This window comes from Dendropsophus ebraccatus, chromosome 15 (genome assembly GCF_027789765.1).
Source record: "Dendropsophus ebraccatus isolate aDenEbr1 chromosome 15, aDenEbr1.pat, whole genome shotgun sequence".
In the NCBI taxonomy this organism is placed as follows: Eukaryota; Metazoa; Chordata; class Amphibia; order Anura; family Hylidae; genus Dendropsophus; species Dendropsophus ebraccatus.
The window spans coordinates 54,904,743-54,923,174 of NC_091468.1; the positions used below are offsets into that span (position 1 = coordinate 54,904,743).

Consider the following 18,432-nt stretch of genomic DNA (forward strand, 5'->3'; position numbering starts at 1 on the left):
TTTGTGACTTTGGACTTATACAGCTTGTGAACCCTTCAGAATTTTCTATACTGCCACATATATCTGACAACAGTCTATTTTAGATTTTCCTAAAAGGAGATAAAGAGAACTAGATCGAACAAATAAGTTACACAATAATTACACAATATCACATCTGTGAGTGACAAAAGTAAGTGAACCCTTGCTTTTAGTATCTGCTATGACCCCCTTGTGCAGCAATAACGGCATCTCAGGGTTTCTGGTAATTGTTGATTTGTTTTGCACCTTGGCCTGGAGAAATTTTAGCCTGTTCCTTTGTACAATTAGTTTCAACTCTGTTATGTTGGTCAGTTTTCCCCATGAGCTAAGTGCTTTGGGCTCTTCCACAACATTTCTATTGGATTAAAGCGATACTGTATTCACCACCCCTCCCCCAAACTGCTGGTACCATCCGTTTGATGAAAGTAAATTCTTACCGGTTGTATCTTTTAAAATGTGCCTGATGTCTTGGTTAGGGTAAAAAATAATCTTTTAATCTTCAGCAGCCGAGTCAATGTGGTGTGGCCTAAAGTGTCTGTGTCCTAGGCCTACAACGCTTCTTCTTTCTTCCTCCCCGCCCTTCTCATCATTAGGAACGCCCCTGGCAGGATTTCTCCTATTCATCACTTGTCTAAACACTGCACATGGGCCTTAATGATGCAAGTGGCACATCTGCACTGTTTAATGATGAGGAGGGCGGGAAGCAAGAAAGGGGAGGCGTCGTAGACCTAGGGCACAGACTCTCTAGGCCACGCCACATTGACCCTGTGATTCAAAGATCTTTTTTTACCCTAAACATGGCACCGGGAAAATTTTAAAAGACAAGACCGGGAAGGACTTACTCTCATCAAAACAGCTTATCCCTCTGAGACAGCCCCACTCTTGTCTCCAGCTTGGGCGGTGTTTTGCTGCTCAGTTTCATTAAAGTGAATGGAGCTTAATTGCAAACCGCACCTGAACTGGAGACAAGAGTCGTGTTGTGGCCATGTTTTTGTAGCACTGGATAACCCCTTTAAGGTCAGGACTTTGACTCTGCCATTCCAATACCTTAACTTCATTAGACTCAATTAGTTTATCAGTTTCCACATTAGAATAGAAAATCCAGTGATCAAAGAATAAATTTATGATCAGTGAGATCATAAATTTATTCTTTGATCACTGGGTTTTTCATTCTAATGTGGAAACTATTAAACTTAAGTGAGTCTATGCCGTACTCTGGGATCACCAGTCTATTTTCCAGCTGCGAAAGGGTATCTCTACTAAAATAACCATTCATTATATTAATATAAATCGGTTAGGCTGTTCTACAAAGCTATTTAGATATCACAGAGGTTTCCAGCTTGGGCCGCCCTTCAAGGGGGAAAGCCGCTAAGTGGCCAGCGTGTAATACTAAATTTGCCCAGTAGAGGCCACTGATCGCCCATATCTCTTTATAGGACAACCCCTTTAATTCCAGATGAAAATCAAGTATTTTTCAATTGGGAATAAAAATCCTGACTGCATTTTGTCTGTGTAGAGCGGCAACGTTACTCTAGTAAAAAGTTCCTATGGTCACACAGTTCAGTCCTATGTATCCCTGTCATACATTCCCGATGCTGTAAATGTGCAATGTACCAGGCCAAGTATAACTACGGTATGCTTGATAAATAGATGACACAATCATGTCACCCAGCAGAAGATCTGAGGGAAAACATCACGTCACCTGGCAATGGCCGACGCCGGTCGCAGTGCCAGTGAATTCCGTAAGAACATCAGGGCTTCTTTGTTTTCTTTCCTTAGCAACAAGTGTCTGCCCACACGAAGATTGTATTGCCAGCTATAAGGATCCAGAGAAAGAGCATCTTTATACTTGAGGAACGCCTGTGTTACCGGACTCTCCTCGCCCTGGGACAAGACGCTGCTCTGCAATACATGAGAAGGATGAGATAAAAAATGAGAAAATGACGAAAAAAGCTAAGTCAAATAAAGTCAAGTAACACATACAGGTCATGTCTGTAGTTGTATATACCTTATTGTAATAGTATTTTTTCTTCTTGTTTCACTTTACAGTAAATTTGTATGACTTATGTTGGGTTTACACGGAACGATTATCGTGCGAATTTGCACGATAACGATCGAATTCGAACGATAATCGTACGTGTAAAGGCAGCGAACGATCGAAAGACAAGCGAGAAATCGTTCACTTTAATCTTTTAACTTGTTCTTAAATCGTCGTTCGTCGTTCGCAAAAAATTCGCCCATCGTTCCGTGTAAACAGTCGTTTATGCTGGGTTTACATGGAGCGATAATTCGCCCAATCGAACGATTAACGATTTCTAAGTAACGATTTTTCTTTTATAACGATCAGCGTTTAGATGGAACGATATATCGTACAGAAAATTCGTTTTCCGATCGTTTTGCGATCGCTTAAGCCTATCTCGCATATAGGTAAAATCAGTGAACGACTGTTCACACGGAACGATCGGCGAATTTTTTGCGAACGACGAACGTCGATTTTAAAACAAGTTAAAAGATCAAAATGAACGATTTCTCGCTCGTCGTTCGCTGCGTTTACACGTACGATTATCGTTCAAATTTAATCGTTATCGTAGAAAATTCGCACGATAATCGTTCCGTGTAAACCCAGCATTAGGGTCCATTTACACAGAAAGATTATCTGACAGATTATCTGCCAAAGATTTGAAGCCAAAGCCAGGAACAGACTATAAACAGAGATCGGGTCATAAAGGAAAGCCTGAGATTTCTCCTCTTTTCAAATCCATTCCTGGCTTTGGCTTCAAATCTGTGGCAGATAATCTGTCAGATAATCTTTCTGTGTAAATGGACCCTTATGCTGGGTTTACACGGAGCGATAATTCGCCCGATCGTACGATTAACGATTTTGAAGTAACAATTTTTTTTTTATAAAGGTCAGCGTTTAGACTGTACGATATATCGTACAGAAAATTTGTTTTGCGATCGCTTAAGCCTATCTCACACATAGGGAAAATCAGTGAACGACTGTTTACACGGAACGATCAGCGAATTTTTTGCGAACGACGATTTAAAAACCTGTTAAAAGATCAAAATGAACGATTTTATGGATCGTTCGCCGCGTTTACACGTACGATTATCGTTCGAATTCGATCGTTATTGCGAAAATTCGCCCGATAATCGCTCCGTGTAAACCCAGCATTAGGGTCCATTTACACAGAAAGATTATCTGCCAGATTATCTGCCAAAGATTTGAAGCCAAAGCCAGGAATGGATTTGAAAAGAGGACAAATCTCAGGCTTTCCTTTATGACCTGTTCCCTGTTTATAGTCTGTTCCTGGTTTTGGCTTCAAATCTTTGGAGGATAATCTGTCAGATAATCTTTCTGTGTAAAAGGGCCCTTACACACTGATATGCACAGATCTGATACTTATTTTATGACGTCTTCACCCGAAATTAAAGTCACTGACAGGTTTAGTCTTCCCAGAGACTGAGCCTCATACACAGCTCCACTATACGGCACAGCTGTGTGTATGGAGCTTGTACAGGGACACACCGAGCCATAGTGGTGATGAGGCCTAAATAACTCTAAGGTCTCATTCACACTTCTGTATATTTTGTAAGTAACTGCAGATTGGCAATTACAGACATGTTACGGTCCCATTGGTTTCCATATAGCCTGCTCACACATCTGTGTAAATCTACTGAGTGTCCAAAATGTAAGTATATTATGGAGGTAACATCTGTAACGCCCGAAAAATTATGGATCCTAGCAATGAACTTCACTTTTTGTGAATCTGCAAAATTTTGGATGAATGTGGTTAAAATACTCACATAAATTTACAGATCACAGACATAACATTGTGTGGTCTATATAAAAAAAACTGAGGACGTGTGAATGAGTGTAATATATATATATATATATATATATATATATATATATATATATATATATATATATATAATTGCATCCAATGAACCATGGCATGCATATAGGTACAGTATGGGCCCCACAGACTTTAAAGGGGTATTCCAGCAGAAATTTTTTTTTTTTTTTTTTTTTTTAAATCAACTGGTTTCAGAAAGTTATATACATTCATAATTTACTTCTATTTAAAAATCCCAAGTCTTCCCATACTTATCAAACTTCACTTTGCGATCGGAGCAACTGGCCCGCTGTGTACCGCTCCCCCTTGACCTGCTTTATGATATTATCATCCGCCGTCTCTAGCAACATGTTTGTTTATGTTTATATGTACTTCCTATGCAGTGTATACTCCTCATTATCATGTGACACATGTCCCATTGTTTACTATGTTACCCCCCTCCCATTCCCATTGATGTTTTCCCCATATTGTTTACTTCTTGACGTTTTCATGTTGGCCCCGCCCACTTTGTGGAGTCATCACATTTGGCCCCGCCCACTTTGTGACGTCATATTGTTTGGCCCCGCCCATATATTTTGGTGTTTTTTTTTTGTTATGTATATATACCTGTTGGTGACCTCGCTGCATTGTACACCCCTAAGCTGATGAAGTCCATGCTTGGCCCAAACGCGTCCTTGTACCATATGTTTGCTACACTACAATAAAGAAGCATAATTTACTTGGTGAGTGCCGGGCTCTTCCTAATATCTTCCCATACTTATCAGCTGCTGTATTTCCTGCAGGAAGTAGTGTTTTCTTTTCAGTCTGACGCACTGCTCTCTACTGACTGAGACAGGAACTGCCCAGAGCAGGAGAGGTTTTCTATGAGGATTTGCTACTGCTCTGGACAGTTTCTGTCTCGACCAGAGATGTCAGCAGAGAGCACTGTGTCACACTGAAAAGAAAACAACATTTCCTGTATGGCATACAGCAGCTGATAAGTATGGGAAGACTTGAGATTTTTAAATAGAAGTAAATTACAAATGTATATAACTTTCTGAAGCCAGTTGATCTGAAAGAAAATGTTTTTCACTGGAGTAGCCCTTTAAAAGATTCTATAGAAAGGCTCTATACAACTCAAAGCTTGCAACAAAACACAATAAAGAAAAAAATGAAACCAAAGCAAATGGAAATGATAAAATCAGTAATCCAATTCCTGGTTGCAAAACAAGTAATTTTTCTGGTTTATTACATTTGGTACTGTGTATAAGTCCCATCTTATAAGTACCATAGTGCTCATATAATTCACATTTCTTTCACCATGGTTAAGAGAGAGCATTGGGCATTACTAGGTATTTTAGTGCTTGAAGATGGTTTCCACAGGGAAGTTGAATGATTTTTGCCATCAGCCCCAAAGACCAAAGTCATAATGAGGATTTAAAGGCCAGTCCCCCCCCCCTATAGTGCACTATATGAGGCACTATAGGGGGGACTGGCCACTATATGAGGCACTATAGGGGGGACTGGCCACTATATGGGGCACTATGGGGGACTGGCCACTATATGAGGCACTATGGGGTACTGCCTACTATATGGAAGACTGGCCACTATATGGTGCACTATGGGGGACTGGCTACTATATATGGCACTATGGGGGACTGGCTACTATATATGGCACTATGGGGGACTGGCCACTATATGGGCTACTATATGGGGGACTGGCTACTATATGGGGGACTGGCCACTATATGGGGCACTATGGGGGACTGGCCACTATATGGGGCACTATGGGGGACTGGCTACTATATGAGGGACTGTCCACTATATGGGGCACTATGGGGGACTGGCTACTATATAGGGGCCTGGCCACTATATGGGGCACTGGCTACTATATGGGGGACTGGCCACTATATGAGGCACTATAGGGGACTGGCCACTGTATGGGGCTCTATGGGGGACTGGCCACTATATGGGGGACTGGCCACTGTATGGGGCACTATAGGGGACTGGCTACTATATGGTGCACTATGGGGGACTGGCTACTATATGGTGCACTATGGGGGACTGGCTACTATATGGGGCACTATGGGGGACTGGCTACTATATGGGGGACTGGCCACTATATGGGGTACTATGGGGGACTGGCTACTATATGGGGGACTGGCCACTATATGGGGCACTATGGGGGACTGGCCACTATATGGGGCACTATGGGGGACTGGCTACTATATGGGGGACTGGCCACTGTATGGGGGACTGGCCACTATATGGGGCACTATGGGGGACTGGCCACTATATGGGGCACTATGGGGTACTGGCTACTATATGGGGGACTGGCAACTATATGAGGCACTATAGGGGACTGGCCACTGTATGGGGCTCTATGGGGGACTGGTCACTATATGGGGGACTGGCCACTGTATGGGGCACTATAGGGGACTGGCTACTATATGGTGCACTATGGGGGACTGGCTACTATATATGGCACTATGGGGGACTGGCCACTATATGGGGCACTATGGGGGACTGGCCACTATATCGGGGACTGGCCACTATATGGTGCACTATGGGGGACTGGCCACTATATGGTGCACTATGGGGGATTGGCCACTATATGGGGGACTGGCCACTATATGGGGCACTATGGGGGACTGGCCACTATATGAGGCACTGTGGAGAGACTGGCTACTATATGAGGCACTATAGGGGAGACTGGCTACTATATGAGGCACTATAGGGGAGACTGGCTACTATATGAGGCACTATAGGGGGGACTGGCTACTATATGAGGCACTATGGGGGAGGACTGGCTACTATATATGGCACTATGGAGGGAGGCACTATAGGGGGGACAGGCTACTGTATGAGGCACTATGGGGGGATTGGCTACTATATGGGGCACTATGAGGGGGGACTGGCTATTATATGAGGCCCTATGGGGGACTGGCTACTATATATGGTACTATGGAGGGAGGCACTATAGGGGGGGCTGGTTACTATATGAGGCACTATGGGGGGATTAGATACTATAACGGGCACTATTGGGGGAATAGATACTATACCAGGGACTATAGGGGGATTGGCTACTATATAAGGCATTATGGGGGGACTGGCTAAAATATTAGGCACTATGGGTGGGGGAGATAGGCTACTATATTCGGGTTGCCAATGATGTTTTTGTATTCAGTAGAACATTATTTGGGGTGCCCTATGCTGTAATACACACACTGCCCCTTCTTAGCAACCCGAATCTTGATAAAAGCCCCCCTTCCTTCCCCAGGGCTGAAAACTTAGTGTGCTTTGGTGGGGCGGGGCGGGGGGGGGGGGGCGCTTTTATCAGGATTCACCCTGTTGCCGAAAAGACCTAGAAACTGCCCTGCTCTGACCTTCCTCCTCTGCTCCCATGCAGTTAATAGTTGAATCCACGGCCCGGAGCACCTTTAGGAGCACTGCCCCACCCCCATCATACCAAGGCGGACCACTCCTTCTAATGATAATCAATGGAGCAGACAGGCCAGATTGGGGCAGTGGCCTTAACCAAGCTCCAGGCCATGGATTCAACTAATAACTGCACGGGAACGGAGTGAAGGAGGAGGAGGAAAAGACACAAACCTCCTTCCTCTGCCCTGTGCACAGTTCCTCTTTAAGAAATATATGTGAAATGCCATACCATGTTTATATGGGGAGATAAGTCGATAGCTGTTGTGTTTGGCTGACAGCCGTCCTGCATGATCACTCTATACTTGGCTGAGCTCTTATATGTTTATGAAGGGGAGATAAGCCACTGCCAGCTGAAATCCAAAGGCCAGAAGTTGGGGCCTCAATGGCTGCCTCTGGGGAACGTTAGAAATCTTGTAGACTGTAAGCCCTTGTGGGCAGGGTTCTCTCTCCTTATTAAACTTTTTCTTTCAAACCAACTGGTGTCAGAAAGTTATATAGATCTGTAATTTTTTTCTATTAAAAAATCTCAACTCTTCCCATACTTATCAGCTGCTGAATGTCCTGGAGGAAATGTTGTTTTATTTTCAGTCTGACACAGCGCTCTCTGCTGACATCTCTGGCCGAGACAGTAACTGTCCAGAGCAGGAGAGGTTTTCAATGGGGATTCATATAAAACCGAGACAGAGTTCCTGTCTTGGCCAGAGATGTCAGCAGAGAGCACTGTCATACAGCAAAGAGTCCAACAGCACCTGGGTTAGTAGAAAATGCCTCTAGTATTGTAGAAGACGGACGCACGCCAGAGGGTCTTCAATCCCAGTTAAAGACCATAGTACATCAAGGAAGGATTGGTCCGACAGCATCCAATAGTGAAAAAGTGGTAGTAGTTTATTCAAGCAACATACACCATAGCAACGTTTCGACCCAGCAGGGTCTTTGTCAAGCCTATATTACATGTGCACTGTGCTGGTATATATGGGGAAAACCAAATGCATCACTAAGACACACCCTCTGCATCAGCTGGGTGCTAAGTGGGTGAAAACACAAATGTGGGGTGGATAAGTGACCCACTACTCCATACAAATCATATAAAACATATAGTGTATATATTCCACACTAATCATATAAAACATATAGTGTATATACATAAGATGTAAATACACATCCGTGATTAGTGACAGTGGTCATGTTTGAGGGGCATACACGGACCCACAAGGATCTATCAGGAATTATGCATGAGAAATAGAGGTATATATAGTAACAAATTAAGGAAGATCCTTACCGGGATTTCAGAAAAGCCCACCGGAGGTGGAAGTCAGGAACTGCAGCCCACAGGTGTGTGACCTGCAATCCAATCCACGTGTATGTAACGGCGCGAGAGGCGCCGGCGGTCTGCAGCCGATGACGTCACGAGGCCGCGACGCCGCCCCCGTCATCGCCATAGAAACCAAATGTACACAATAGGTTTCGCTGACAGCGCCGTGCACGCCGCCTGTCAGCGAAACACAGCCTCAGACAAGGTGGAGAGAAAGTTAGTACAGAGAGAATAGCGTACTGCAAGTCCAGAGCGGCCGTTACCCACCGGTCTGGCGTGGGTGTATGAGCTGACCAAGGTATAAGAGTGCCTTGGAGTATATAGGGGGGTACTGGGGAATCTGCCATGGGGAATGCTTAATCCCCACATCCACAAGGGGTGAGGTACTACAGTCATGGGGCGATCCAGAGACACCCTATGCTTACCAAAGGGGACACCTTAGGGAGGCATCCAACCAGGGTCGCACGGGGGTGATTGTCACTGTAGCTAACGAACAGCTAGCCACTGTAACAAACCACATGCTCAACGGACCTCAATCATACAGCAGGCAAAGGAGAGTGACAGCAGCACATCGTTCCACTGTGCTCTCCCATATAAAGTCACACATCTCTACCCCGCCATTGGATTGGCAGTACCATGTTAGGGCCTATGTGATAAGGGCCTAAAAAATTGTATAAACACCAATTCATGCTCTGAGTACGTTTATTAAGAAAGAGAACAGATAGAAACAGAAAAACCAGTCTGAAGATGCTAGTACAGTGTGGATTGTAAAAAGCACTTGAAACCTCCAGGTGGCAGTCCGGAATGGCCCAGTATAAACATGATCTGCAAAAATAAAAAGAAAAAAGTGTCAGTGATACAAAAAACAAAAATTAAATATACATATAATATATCTAACTATACGGATAGAGGTGTCCACGGGGCATAAGGAGTACATCAGACCACGAGTACCTTTGCAGGATGTAGATTAACCCCTGTCTATTGAATAAAAAGTCAAATGATAAGTAATCAAAGCTGCCATTTAAGTTCAAGATTCAGCCCTCTGGGCTGTAGAGTGTCCAGTATAAAGATCCATTTTGATTCTTTCTTTTTAAGAAGTCTCTGTCTGTCCCCCCCTCTGGGCAGTGGGGGGACATGGTCAATCACCCGAAAACGGAGTTGGCTAATGCTGTGGTTCATCTCATTGAAGTGTCTCGGGACCGGCAGGTCCAACATAGATTTCCTAATTGTACTTTTATGTTTGCTAATCCTCATTTTCACCTCCATGGTAGTCTCACCAATGTACATAAGGCCACAGGGGCATACAATCATGTAAACCACATAGTCTGAGGTGCATGTGTATCTGTGTTTAATTTTGAATTCCTTCCCAGTGTGGGGGTGATGGAAGGTATCACCTTTGATTATATTGTTGCAGGTAGCACATCCATGGCAAGTAAAGTTGCCTTTTTTCAGGGGGGCAAACAGTCTTTGTTTGTGTCCTCTCTGTGTGGGGATCAGGGAGCGAACTAGTATGTCCCTCAGATTTTTGTCCCTCTTGTATGACATCAGTGGGGGGGTCTGGAATTCCCTGATGGTCGGGCACCCCCGCTGGAGTATCCCCCAATGTTTACGTAGGATGTGTGAGACCTGTCTGCTCTGTGGACCATAGGTGGAGACGAAAGGAAGTCTTTGTTCCGTCTGTCTGTGTTGTTTAGAAAATGTCTCTGTCCTTGTGGTCCTGTCAATGTGTGCCCTGTGGACATCAATCAATTTGTCTGGGTAACCCCTTTGTCTAAATTTGGTGCACATGGAGTCAAGGCGGGTGTCAGCTATCTCTGGATTACTCACTATCCTCCTCACTCTGAGCAATTGACTCCAGGGTAGTGAGTTCACCATGTTTCTGGGGTGAAAGCTGTCATAATGTAACAAATTATTTCTGTCTGTCGGTTTGACATATAGGTCAGTCGCTAAACGGTCACCTTCTTTGTACACCAATGTGTCCAAAAATTGTACCTCTGTTTGTGAGTATGTCAGGGTGAATTTGAGTTCTGGATGTATGTGATTGATAGTGTGTTGGAAATCAAGAAGCTGGTCTACAGTGCCCTCCCATACCACAAATATGTCGTCTATATATCTTAGCCAACTTTTGACCAGGTGCCATTGTGGGGAAGTGTAGATATGTTCCTCCTCCAGGACCGCCATATAGATGTTAGCATACGTAGGGGCCACATTGGACCCCATCGCGGTCCCGCGGCGCTGCCGGTAAAAGACACCCCCAAACTCAAAGTAGTTGTGTTCGAGGATGAAGCCAAGCAGCGCCCGGATGAACTCTCCACACCTCCCCGACATGTCCGACTCAGTGATGCATTTTTCTACAGCATAGAGACCTCTGGTGTGTTCTATAGAGGTGTACAGGGATGTAACATCAAACGATGCAAGAACAGTGTTAGTAGAAATGGAAAGAGACGCGATTTTGGAGAGAAAGTCTGAAGTGTCTTGTATATAAGATCTTGTATTGGTAGCAAAGCTTCTCAGGATTTTGTCCAAAAAAATGGCGGCATTACTAAAAAGGGACCCCCGCCCAGACACTATGGGGCGCCCCGGGGGATTGTGTAGATCTTTATGTATCTTGGGTAGTGTGTAAAGCAAGGGAACAATAGGAAAATCCGGGATCAAGAATTCTCCTAACTTGGTGTCAATGATTAGGTCGTCCAATGCTTGTGTGACTAGTTGTTTGAGCTCAGCAGTGTAGATACCTGTGGGATCTGAAGGTAGGGTCTCATATACTTGTGTGTCAGATATCTGACCTAAGATCTCTTGGCTATACTGTGTGGTATCCATGACAACTAGTGCTCCCCCTTTGTCCGCTGGTTTGATAGTAAGTGTGTGTCAGACGGAAAATAAAACAACATTTCCTGCATGACATACAGCAGCTGATAAGTATGGGAAGACTTGAGATTTTTCAATAGGAGTACATTACAAATCTATATAACTTTCAGATATCAGTTAATTTGAAAGAAAAAGATTTTCGCAGGACAACACCTTTAACTTTATTCCTCTTGTTTTCTTGATTATATATTACTTAGTAATAATAATAAAACTCACCACATACTTTAAATGTTTGGCCGATCACTCACTGTACTCGTTGTACACTCTTTGTACAACATATCTAATGTGTATGACCAGATTAAGTTATTTGTTGGAAGATCTCATGAGCTTACCTTAACTTCTTCACCCTTACCTATGCTAATGATACCTAAGCCTAGCCATACACAAGATAGCTGTCGAAGTACATGTGCACAGGATGGGGAGGAGGCTGTTGCAGACTCCTTTGGCGGCAGCTTATCCCTCTGAAAACAAAAAGGATCAGCAGGTGTAGTTCAACATGCCTGATCCATCATTCCCCAGACATCAATGGAAAAAGGAGAGCCCAGGAAGCCCATACTCATAAGGTTGGCTGCCTGTCCTGGCTGACATAAGTCTAATGTGTCCACTTCTTGAGTACTTTGGGAACAGTTCTGGAAAGCCATGATTTCTGCATAGCGCATTCTGCCTTCAAGGAACACATCAGACACATAGGCTGGGTTCACGCTGCGTTATTGCAATCCATTTAACGTAGACGTTTTCTGGAAAAAACAGATGCAAAAACGGATGCAATTGTGTGTCATCCATTTGGATCTGGTTTTCCATTGACTTCTATTATAAAAAAAAAAAAAAACGTAGAGAAACGGATGCGTTTTTTTAACGGACACAAAAGTAGTGTTGACTACGTTTTTCTGTCCGTTAAAAGTAACCAATTAAATACGGAAACGTTGAACGGATTGCAAAAACGTAGTGTGAACCCAGCCTTATTCAAGTGTATCCTATGCACATTATTATAAGACATGTGTACAGCAACAATTTTATAGTGTTTATTGTGTAAGATTGGACCCAAGGAGTTGCAGTAAGTATAGATGTGAGGGCGTTATATAACATACGCCGAATGCTTCTAAGTCTAAATAAAGTCAGGACGTTGCTGCGTCTGAAGAACGCATTTGTCTGATCCTGATCCGCTGAATCAAATTTTGGAAAGTTTAGGTTCAATATGTCTGATATATCAAAAACAGCTTAAAGGAACGTATGTCCAAGAGCTCCAAAGACACCGGGATAACTAATTCTTAGACAATCCAACAGACTGAAATAAACAGTAAATAACAGATTATGAGCTGGCACCCAGACTGGACATTTGGTTCGGGTTAGTCATAATCGTTTCAGCTGGAAAAGAGTTTTAGGCATAATTCCCAGACTCTACATCCAAGCAGGGATTTTACTTAAGGAATAGATATTTTTCTATAATAGATGGAAGGTAATTTCAAAGTACAGTTTTATGGCCTATTAACTATAAGGGGGGGGGGGGGGGGGTACTCACTCGCTCGCCTCTCTCTGTAATGGACAGTACCACACATGCACAGTTACTACCCTTGTGCTGATGTCTAAAAATAAGCAATACAGTCTGGTAAAGTGGATGCTGAGACATTTTCACTATGGCCAACTGTTTCCTCTATTATGCATCTCATATGAATACACTAAAGAATCTGTACACAGAGGGTAGCAGTAAAAAACAGTGTAAGACGGTAGTTTTAGAACTGTATATTGTGTAGACCCACATACTATATCACTGCACCTCTGGTCCCTCAAATAGGAAGGAAATGTATTCTTCAACAGAACTTAGTGTATAAGTTTAACTATATTTAGAGAAGGATGGAGACGGGGGTTTTTGATAGATGATGACGTAATTTCAGAACTGTGTATTGTATAGACCCACATACTATATCACTGCACCTCGTGTCCCTCAAATAGGGAGCAAATGTATTCTTCAACAGAACTTTGTGTATAGGGGGAGGAAGGGTTATAAAGAGGAAAACAAAATTCGGAGAAGGATGGAGAGAGGGGTTGTTTGATAGATGATGACGTAATTCTTTATAGGAAGTCAGAAGCACAAGAGAGACTGATCTCCTGTCTACACAGGAAATCTTGTAATTTATTTGGGGTTCTAAGTGGGAAACACATGACCCATCTGCAATAATGAAAGGGCTTAAAATTAGCTGGCACCCCCTCCTTCATAAACTCCCCCTATCTATGTATAAGCAGGGATCTTAAGGTACCTTATGGTTGATTGATCATTCAGCCGTCAGTTATCTCTCCCATCTGGCCCCTGTCCTCCCCATGCACAGGAAACTTGGGCATGGCCAACTTTCGCCCGCCTGCACAGTGAGTGGGCGGAACATTAAAGTGAGCAGAATGTAGGAGCAGGACCTGTCAGCGTCCTGCTCCTACATTCTATCCCATAGGCCGCCGGCACTGCTTACCTGCAGCCTATGGGATGCGGGGATGTGACCTCTCTGGCAGGCGTGATGATGTGACGTCATCACGCCTGCCGGAGGTTCCGTCCCAGCGGCTCGCAAGATGGAGCCCGAAAAGAAGGAGAGCTGCTCCCTGCAGCCACACAGCTGGATTAGGTGAGTAGGATGTTTGTTTTTTTAACTATTGGTGCACAGCAGGTGGGGGCAAATCATGGGGGAAATAATTACTAGGGGCAGAGCAGGGGGCATTATTATTTGATGGGGGGGGCAGAGCAGGGGGCATTATTATTTGATGGGGGGCAGAGCAGGGGGCATTATTATTTGATGGGGGGCAGAGCAGGGGGCATTATTATTTGATGGGGGGCAGAGTAGGGGGCATTATTATTTGATGGGGGGCAGAGCAGGGGGCATTATTATTTGATGGGGGGCAGAGCAGGGGGCATTATTATTTGATGGGGGGCAGAGCAGGGGGCATTATTATTTGATAGTGGGGCAGAGCAGGGGGCATTATTATTTAATGGGGGCAGAGCGGGGAGCATTATTAGTAAATGAGGGCACAGCAGGGGCATTATTATTTAATGGGGGTACACAGCAGGGGGATTATTAGTATAAGGGGGCACGTCAGGGGACATTATATGAGGGCACAGCAGGGGATTTTTACATACAGGGGCAGCCCACATTCCTACTCGCTTTACTGCAGTTACTACTGTATGGGAGCCTATAGGAGGGAGAAAGGAAAGGAAGTTGCTAGAAATGTGCGGAGCCTAAGATGTTTGGCTCGCAGGTTCTGAAGAGATGAAACGTAGCTGGAAGAAATCATCATGGTGGTCCGGGCCGGATGGAGAGAAAAAGGAAAAGTGACGCCTCAGATCAAAGAAGACGTCACCTGTGAGCCACTGAAAGACGGTTTTCGTATTTTGTAGAACATTATTTAGTAGGGGTGCCCCAAGGTAATTTTTTTTCCAAGGGGTGCCCCGAGGTGGAAAAGGTTGGGAAGCACTGCCTTATACCGATATGAGTGGTAGGTACAGCCAACAAGAGAATTCCTGACTTTAACGCACGCGTACCGCATAGCAGCGGATTTTCTGCTGCGAATCTGCAGCAGATTTGATGGTGCAGATTTGATGCTGTTTTCATTCATTTAGTCAAATCTGCTGCGGATCCACAGCAGAAAATCCGCTGCTATACGGTACGTGTGAAGCTACCCTTAGGGTGCGTCCGCTGCGGATCCCTGCCCTGTACACTCTATGGGCAGACGAACTCGCAGCGGGATGCACATTCCACTGTGAGTATGTAAGCAGCCCGCCCTGTTAACCCCCCTGCCGCTGGAGCCTACACTTCACCTGTTCCCCACTCCGGCTTGCTTCCGGGCTCCTGACGTCTTCACGTCCCGCTCAGCCAATCAGTGCGCTGAGCGAGTGATTGGCCGAGCGAGACGTGCCGGGAACCCCAGAAGCAAGCCGGATCGTAGAGAAGGTGATGTATACACTCCGGCGTTGGGGGGTTAACTGGGCGGACTGCTGACATATAGCAGGATGTGCATCCCGCTGCAAGTTTGTCTGTGCTGGGCAGGGATCCGCAGCAAACCTCACTGCGAATTCAAAGCGAGAAATCCGCTGCGGATCCGTTACATGTGAACGCACCCTAAAGGGATTATATACCATAGTAAATGAAGAGCGTGTTTTTTATATGTCCTGAAACAGCGCCACTCTTTGACATCTTAGACCCAAACAAACCCTTTTCAGGAGACTCCATATGATTGTAACAATTGAATAGCTTTTTATACCTATACATGAAGAATAATCTTTAAAGGGATATTCCACTCAAACATAATTTTTGATATGTTGCTGCCCATGGTTAGACTAACAATTCATTCTATACATGTTGATAACTATTAAGTTTCCTTCCCTCAGTTCTGCTGAAAACACAAAAATCTGTGTGTGAGCCTTTCTCTCTGTCTTCCCCTCCTCCCCCCTAACTTCTGAGATGGATGATGTAAACAAGCCCCTGACTGGCAAAATCGTAGCTTTTTTGTATCAGTGAGTCCATCAGCAACTTGACCTCAGAATAACCCTCCCAACATTACAAAGCTTCAATGTTGCAGATAAAGCCTGCCAGGGACTTGCTTACATCAGCTGTCTCAGAAGGGAGGGGGAGGAGGGAGAGGCAGAGAGAAAAGCTCACACACAGATTTGTGTGTCTTCAGCAAATAACAGCAGCAGAGAACTGGTGGAGGGAGACTGAATAGATAATAACAAGTATGGAAGGAATTGTTAGTCTCACTATAGGCAGCAACATATCAAAAGTTATGTCTGAGCGGAATACCCCTTTAAATAATTTTATATTCCTCTGAATGTACACAGGGAAATACTAGTTGGTTAGGTGAGGCTGTAGACATCTGTGTATGGTCCATCCATCTATGTCAGCCAGAGGAACACAATACATTTTGTAGATCTTTAGATTGATTTCAGCCGTTAATAGAGTTGCACCAAGCTATTTCTCTACCTAAATAAAAACAGCATTCAGTCTATGGGGAAACATAACCACAAAGCTCAAATGTAAAATACAGAGACAGAACGGACTGAAGAAATCAATAGGCCGCACATTAAATCATCTCCAGGGGTGCTGGAGCTGCAGGAGGAAAGAGACGAGCCGCCATAAACTGACTGCTCAGTAATCTACTGCACAACCTGGAGAACTCGGTGCAAACTGATTCAACATAAGGCAGGATGAAATGTGGCCCTTCAAATCTCATTACACGTTAACTCTTTAATTGCAGTACCCCACTATGGCCAGGTGTAACAAAGAGCAGGAATCTTCTGTATTCTTCTCTCTAGTAGTTGTTTGGGGACGTTGCTATGAGAGTCTTCTGCTCTGTTCACACATCAGTTTGTCTGACCGCAATTCTGACTGCAACCATTGTCTGCAAACATCATCACATCAGGGGGTTCCCTGGTGGAAACAGGAGGCGCTGAGGATGCAGGTATGTCTCTTACCTTCATCCGCGGCGCTGTTCCTGTGCACTTAAAGGGGTACTCCGGCGGAAATCTTTTTCTTTCAAATCAACTGGTATCAGAAAGTTATATAGATTTGTAATTTACTTCTATTTAAAAATCTCCAGTACTTATCAGCAGCTGTATGTCCTGCAGTAAGTGGTTTATTCTTTCCAGTCTGACACACTGCTCTGCTGCCACCTCTGTCCATGTCAGGAACTGTCCAGAGCAGCAGCAAATCCCTATAAAAAAAAAACCCTTTCCAGCTCTGGACAGTTCCTGACATGGACAGAGGTGGCAGCAGAGAGCAATGTGTCAGACTAAAAAGAATACACCACTCCCTGCAGGACATACAGCTGCTGATAAGTACTGGAGATTTTTAAATAGAAGTAAATTACATATCTATATAACTTTCTGACTCCAGTTGACTTGAAAGAAAAAGATTTTTGCTGGAGTATTCCTTTTAATGGTTTACTCCAGGGTCTGCTAAGAGCACTTAAGAGCACTGCTGCGCCCCTAGCGCTGATCTGGCCTGCCCACTTCATTAGAAGGGGTGGATCAGTGCCATGGGGGTGGGCAGTGCTCTTAAGAGTGCTCCTAGCAGTCTTACCAGACCATGGAGTGAACAACTAAGTGCACGGGAACAGCGCCGAGGATGAAGGTAACAGACATACCCTTTCTATTTTTTTTTTTATATTTATTTTTATTTTCAATTTTATACAGATATATAAACATTGTGAAGGGAGACAAACTCCAGACAAGAGAAATTGGAAAGGGTATATTAGAGTAACAAGAATTAGCAAGCCAGAGAGGGTTTGAGTTTTATATCACTATTACCTCTTGGACCTGCGCCTGTTTTACCCGCCTTGGAGTGGAGGAGGATACTGACTGTCTTTAATCCCTGTAGGGATTAGTCGGGAGTGGCTGCGGTTCATTCGCATGTTATCAGTAAGAGTTGCGCCTTACACCAGCACAACCTACTCAGGTGAGAGTTCTATGTGCTTACTTTCACCACTTCAGCCCTGTCTGAATTACGCTATGGAGCGCTGTCTTATATTTTGTATCTTTCTATGATAGTCAGCATCAAATGTCGTCCAGGTCTAGGTAAAGCAGCAACTGGTTATGGACACCAAGACACAATGGGGAGTGAAGGATAGCCTGTAAAGTCCAAACATTTTAGCTTAAAGTAGAAGGCCGGTGGTAGTGGGGGGCATTATTTCAGGCAGGGGGTGGGGGGAACATAATAAAGAGGGTATGCTTACTGGACCTCGTGCCCACACTGCACTGCATCACCAGGCTCCTGTACCCCATTGGTTGTCATTTTCAACCCACTTTTGTCACAATATTTGCACCTTGAGTTAGACTCTGACACAAAAGGGGCCACCCTGTTGTTTCCCTATTTATGTTCCAATATTCGCAACCGAGTGGGACTTAAGGGGCTACATATCATGGTGGTGTGGTGCTCTCCCTATCTGGACGCACCCCTTGGCAACAGGCTAGGGATACCT

The 18,432-nt window shown here is 44.4% G+C and overlaps 1 protein-coding gene across 1 annotated transcript in view; it reads right to left on the reverse strand.

The window, feature by feature from the left end:
• LOC138773966 (uncharacterized) overlaps positions 1 to 18,432 on the reverse strand; it is a 68,863-nt gene that overhangs the window by 20,107 nt on the left and 30,324 nt on the right. The window contains exon 12 of the mRNA XM_069954478.1: positions 1,721 to 1,920. Coding sequence (XP_069810579.1) covers positions 1,721 to 1,920 — 200 coding nt within the window. The remainder of the gene's footprint in view (positions 1 to 1,720; positions 1,921 to 18,432) is intronic.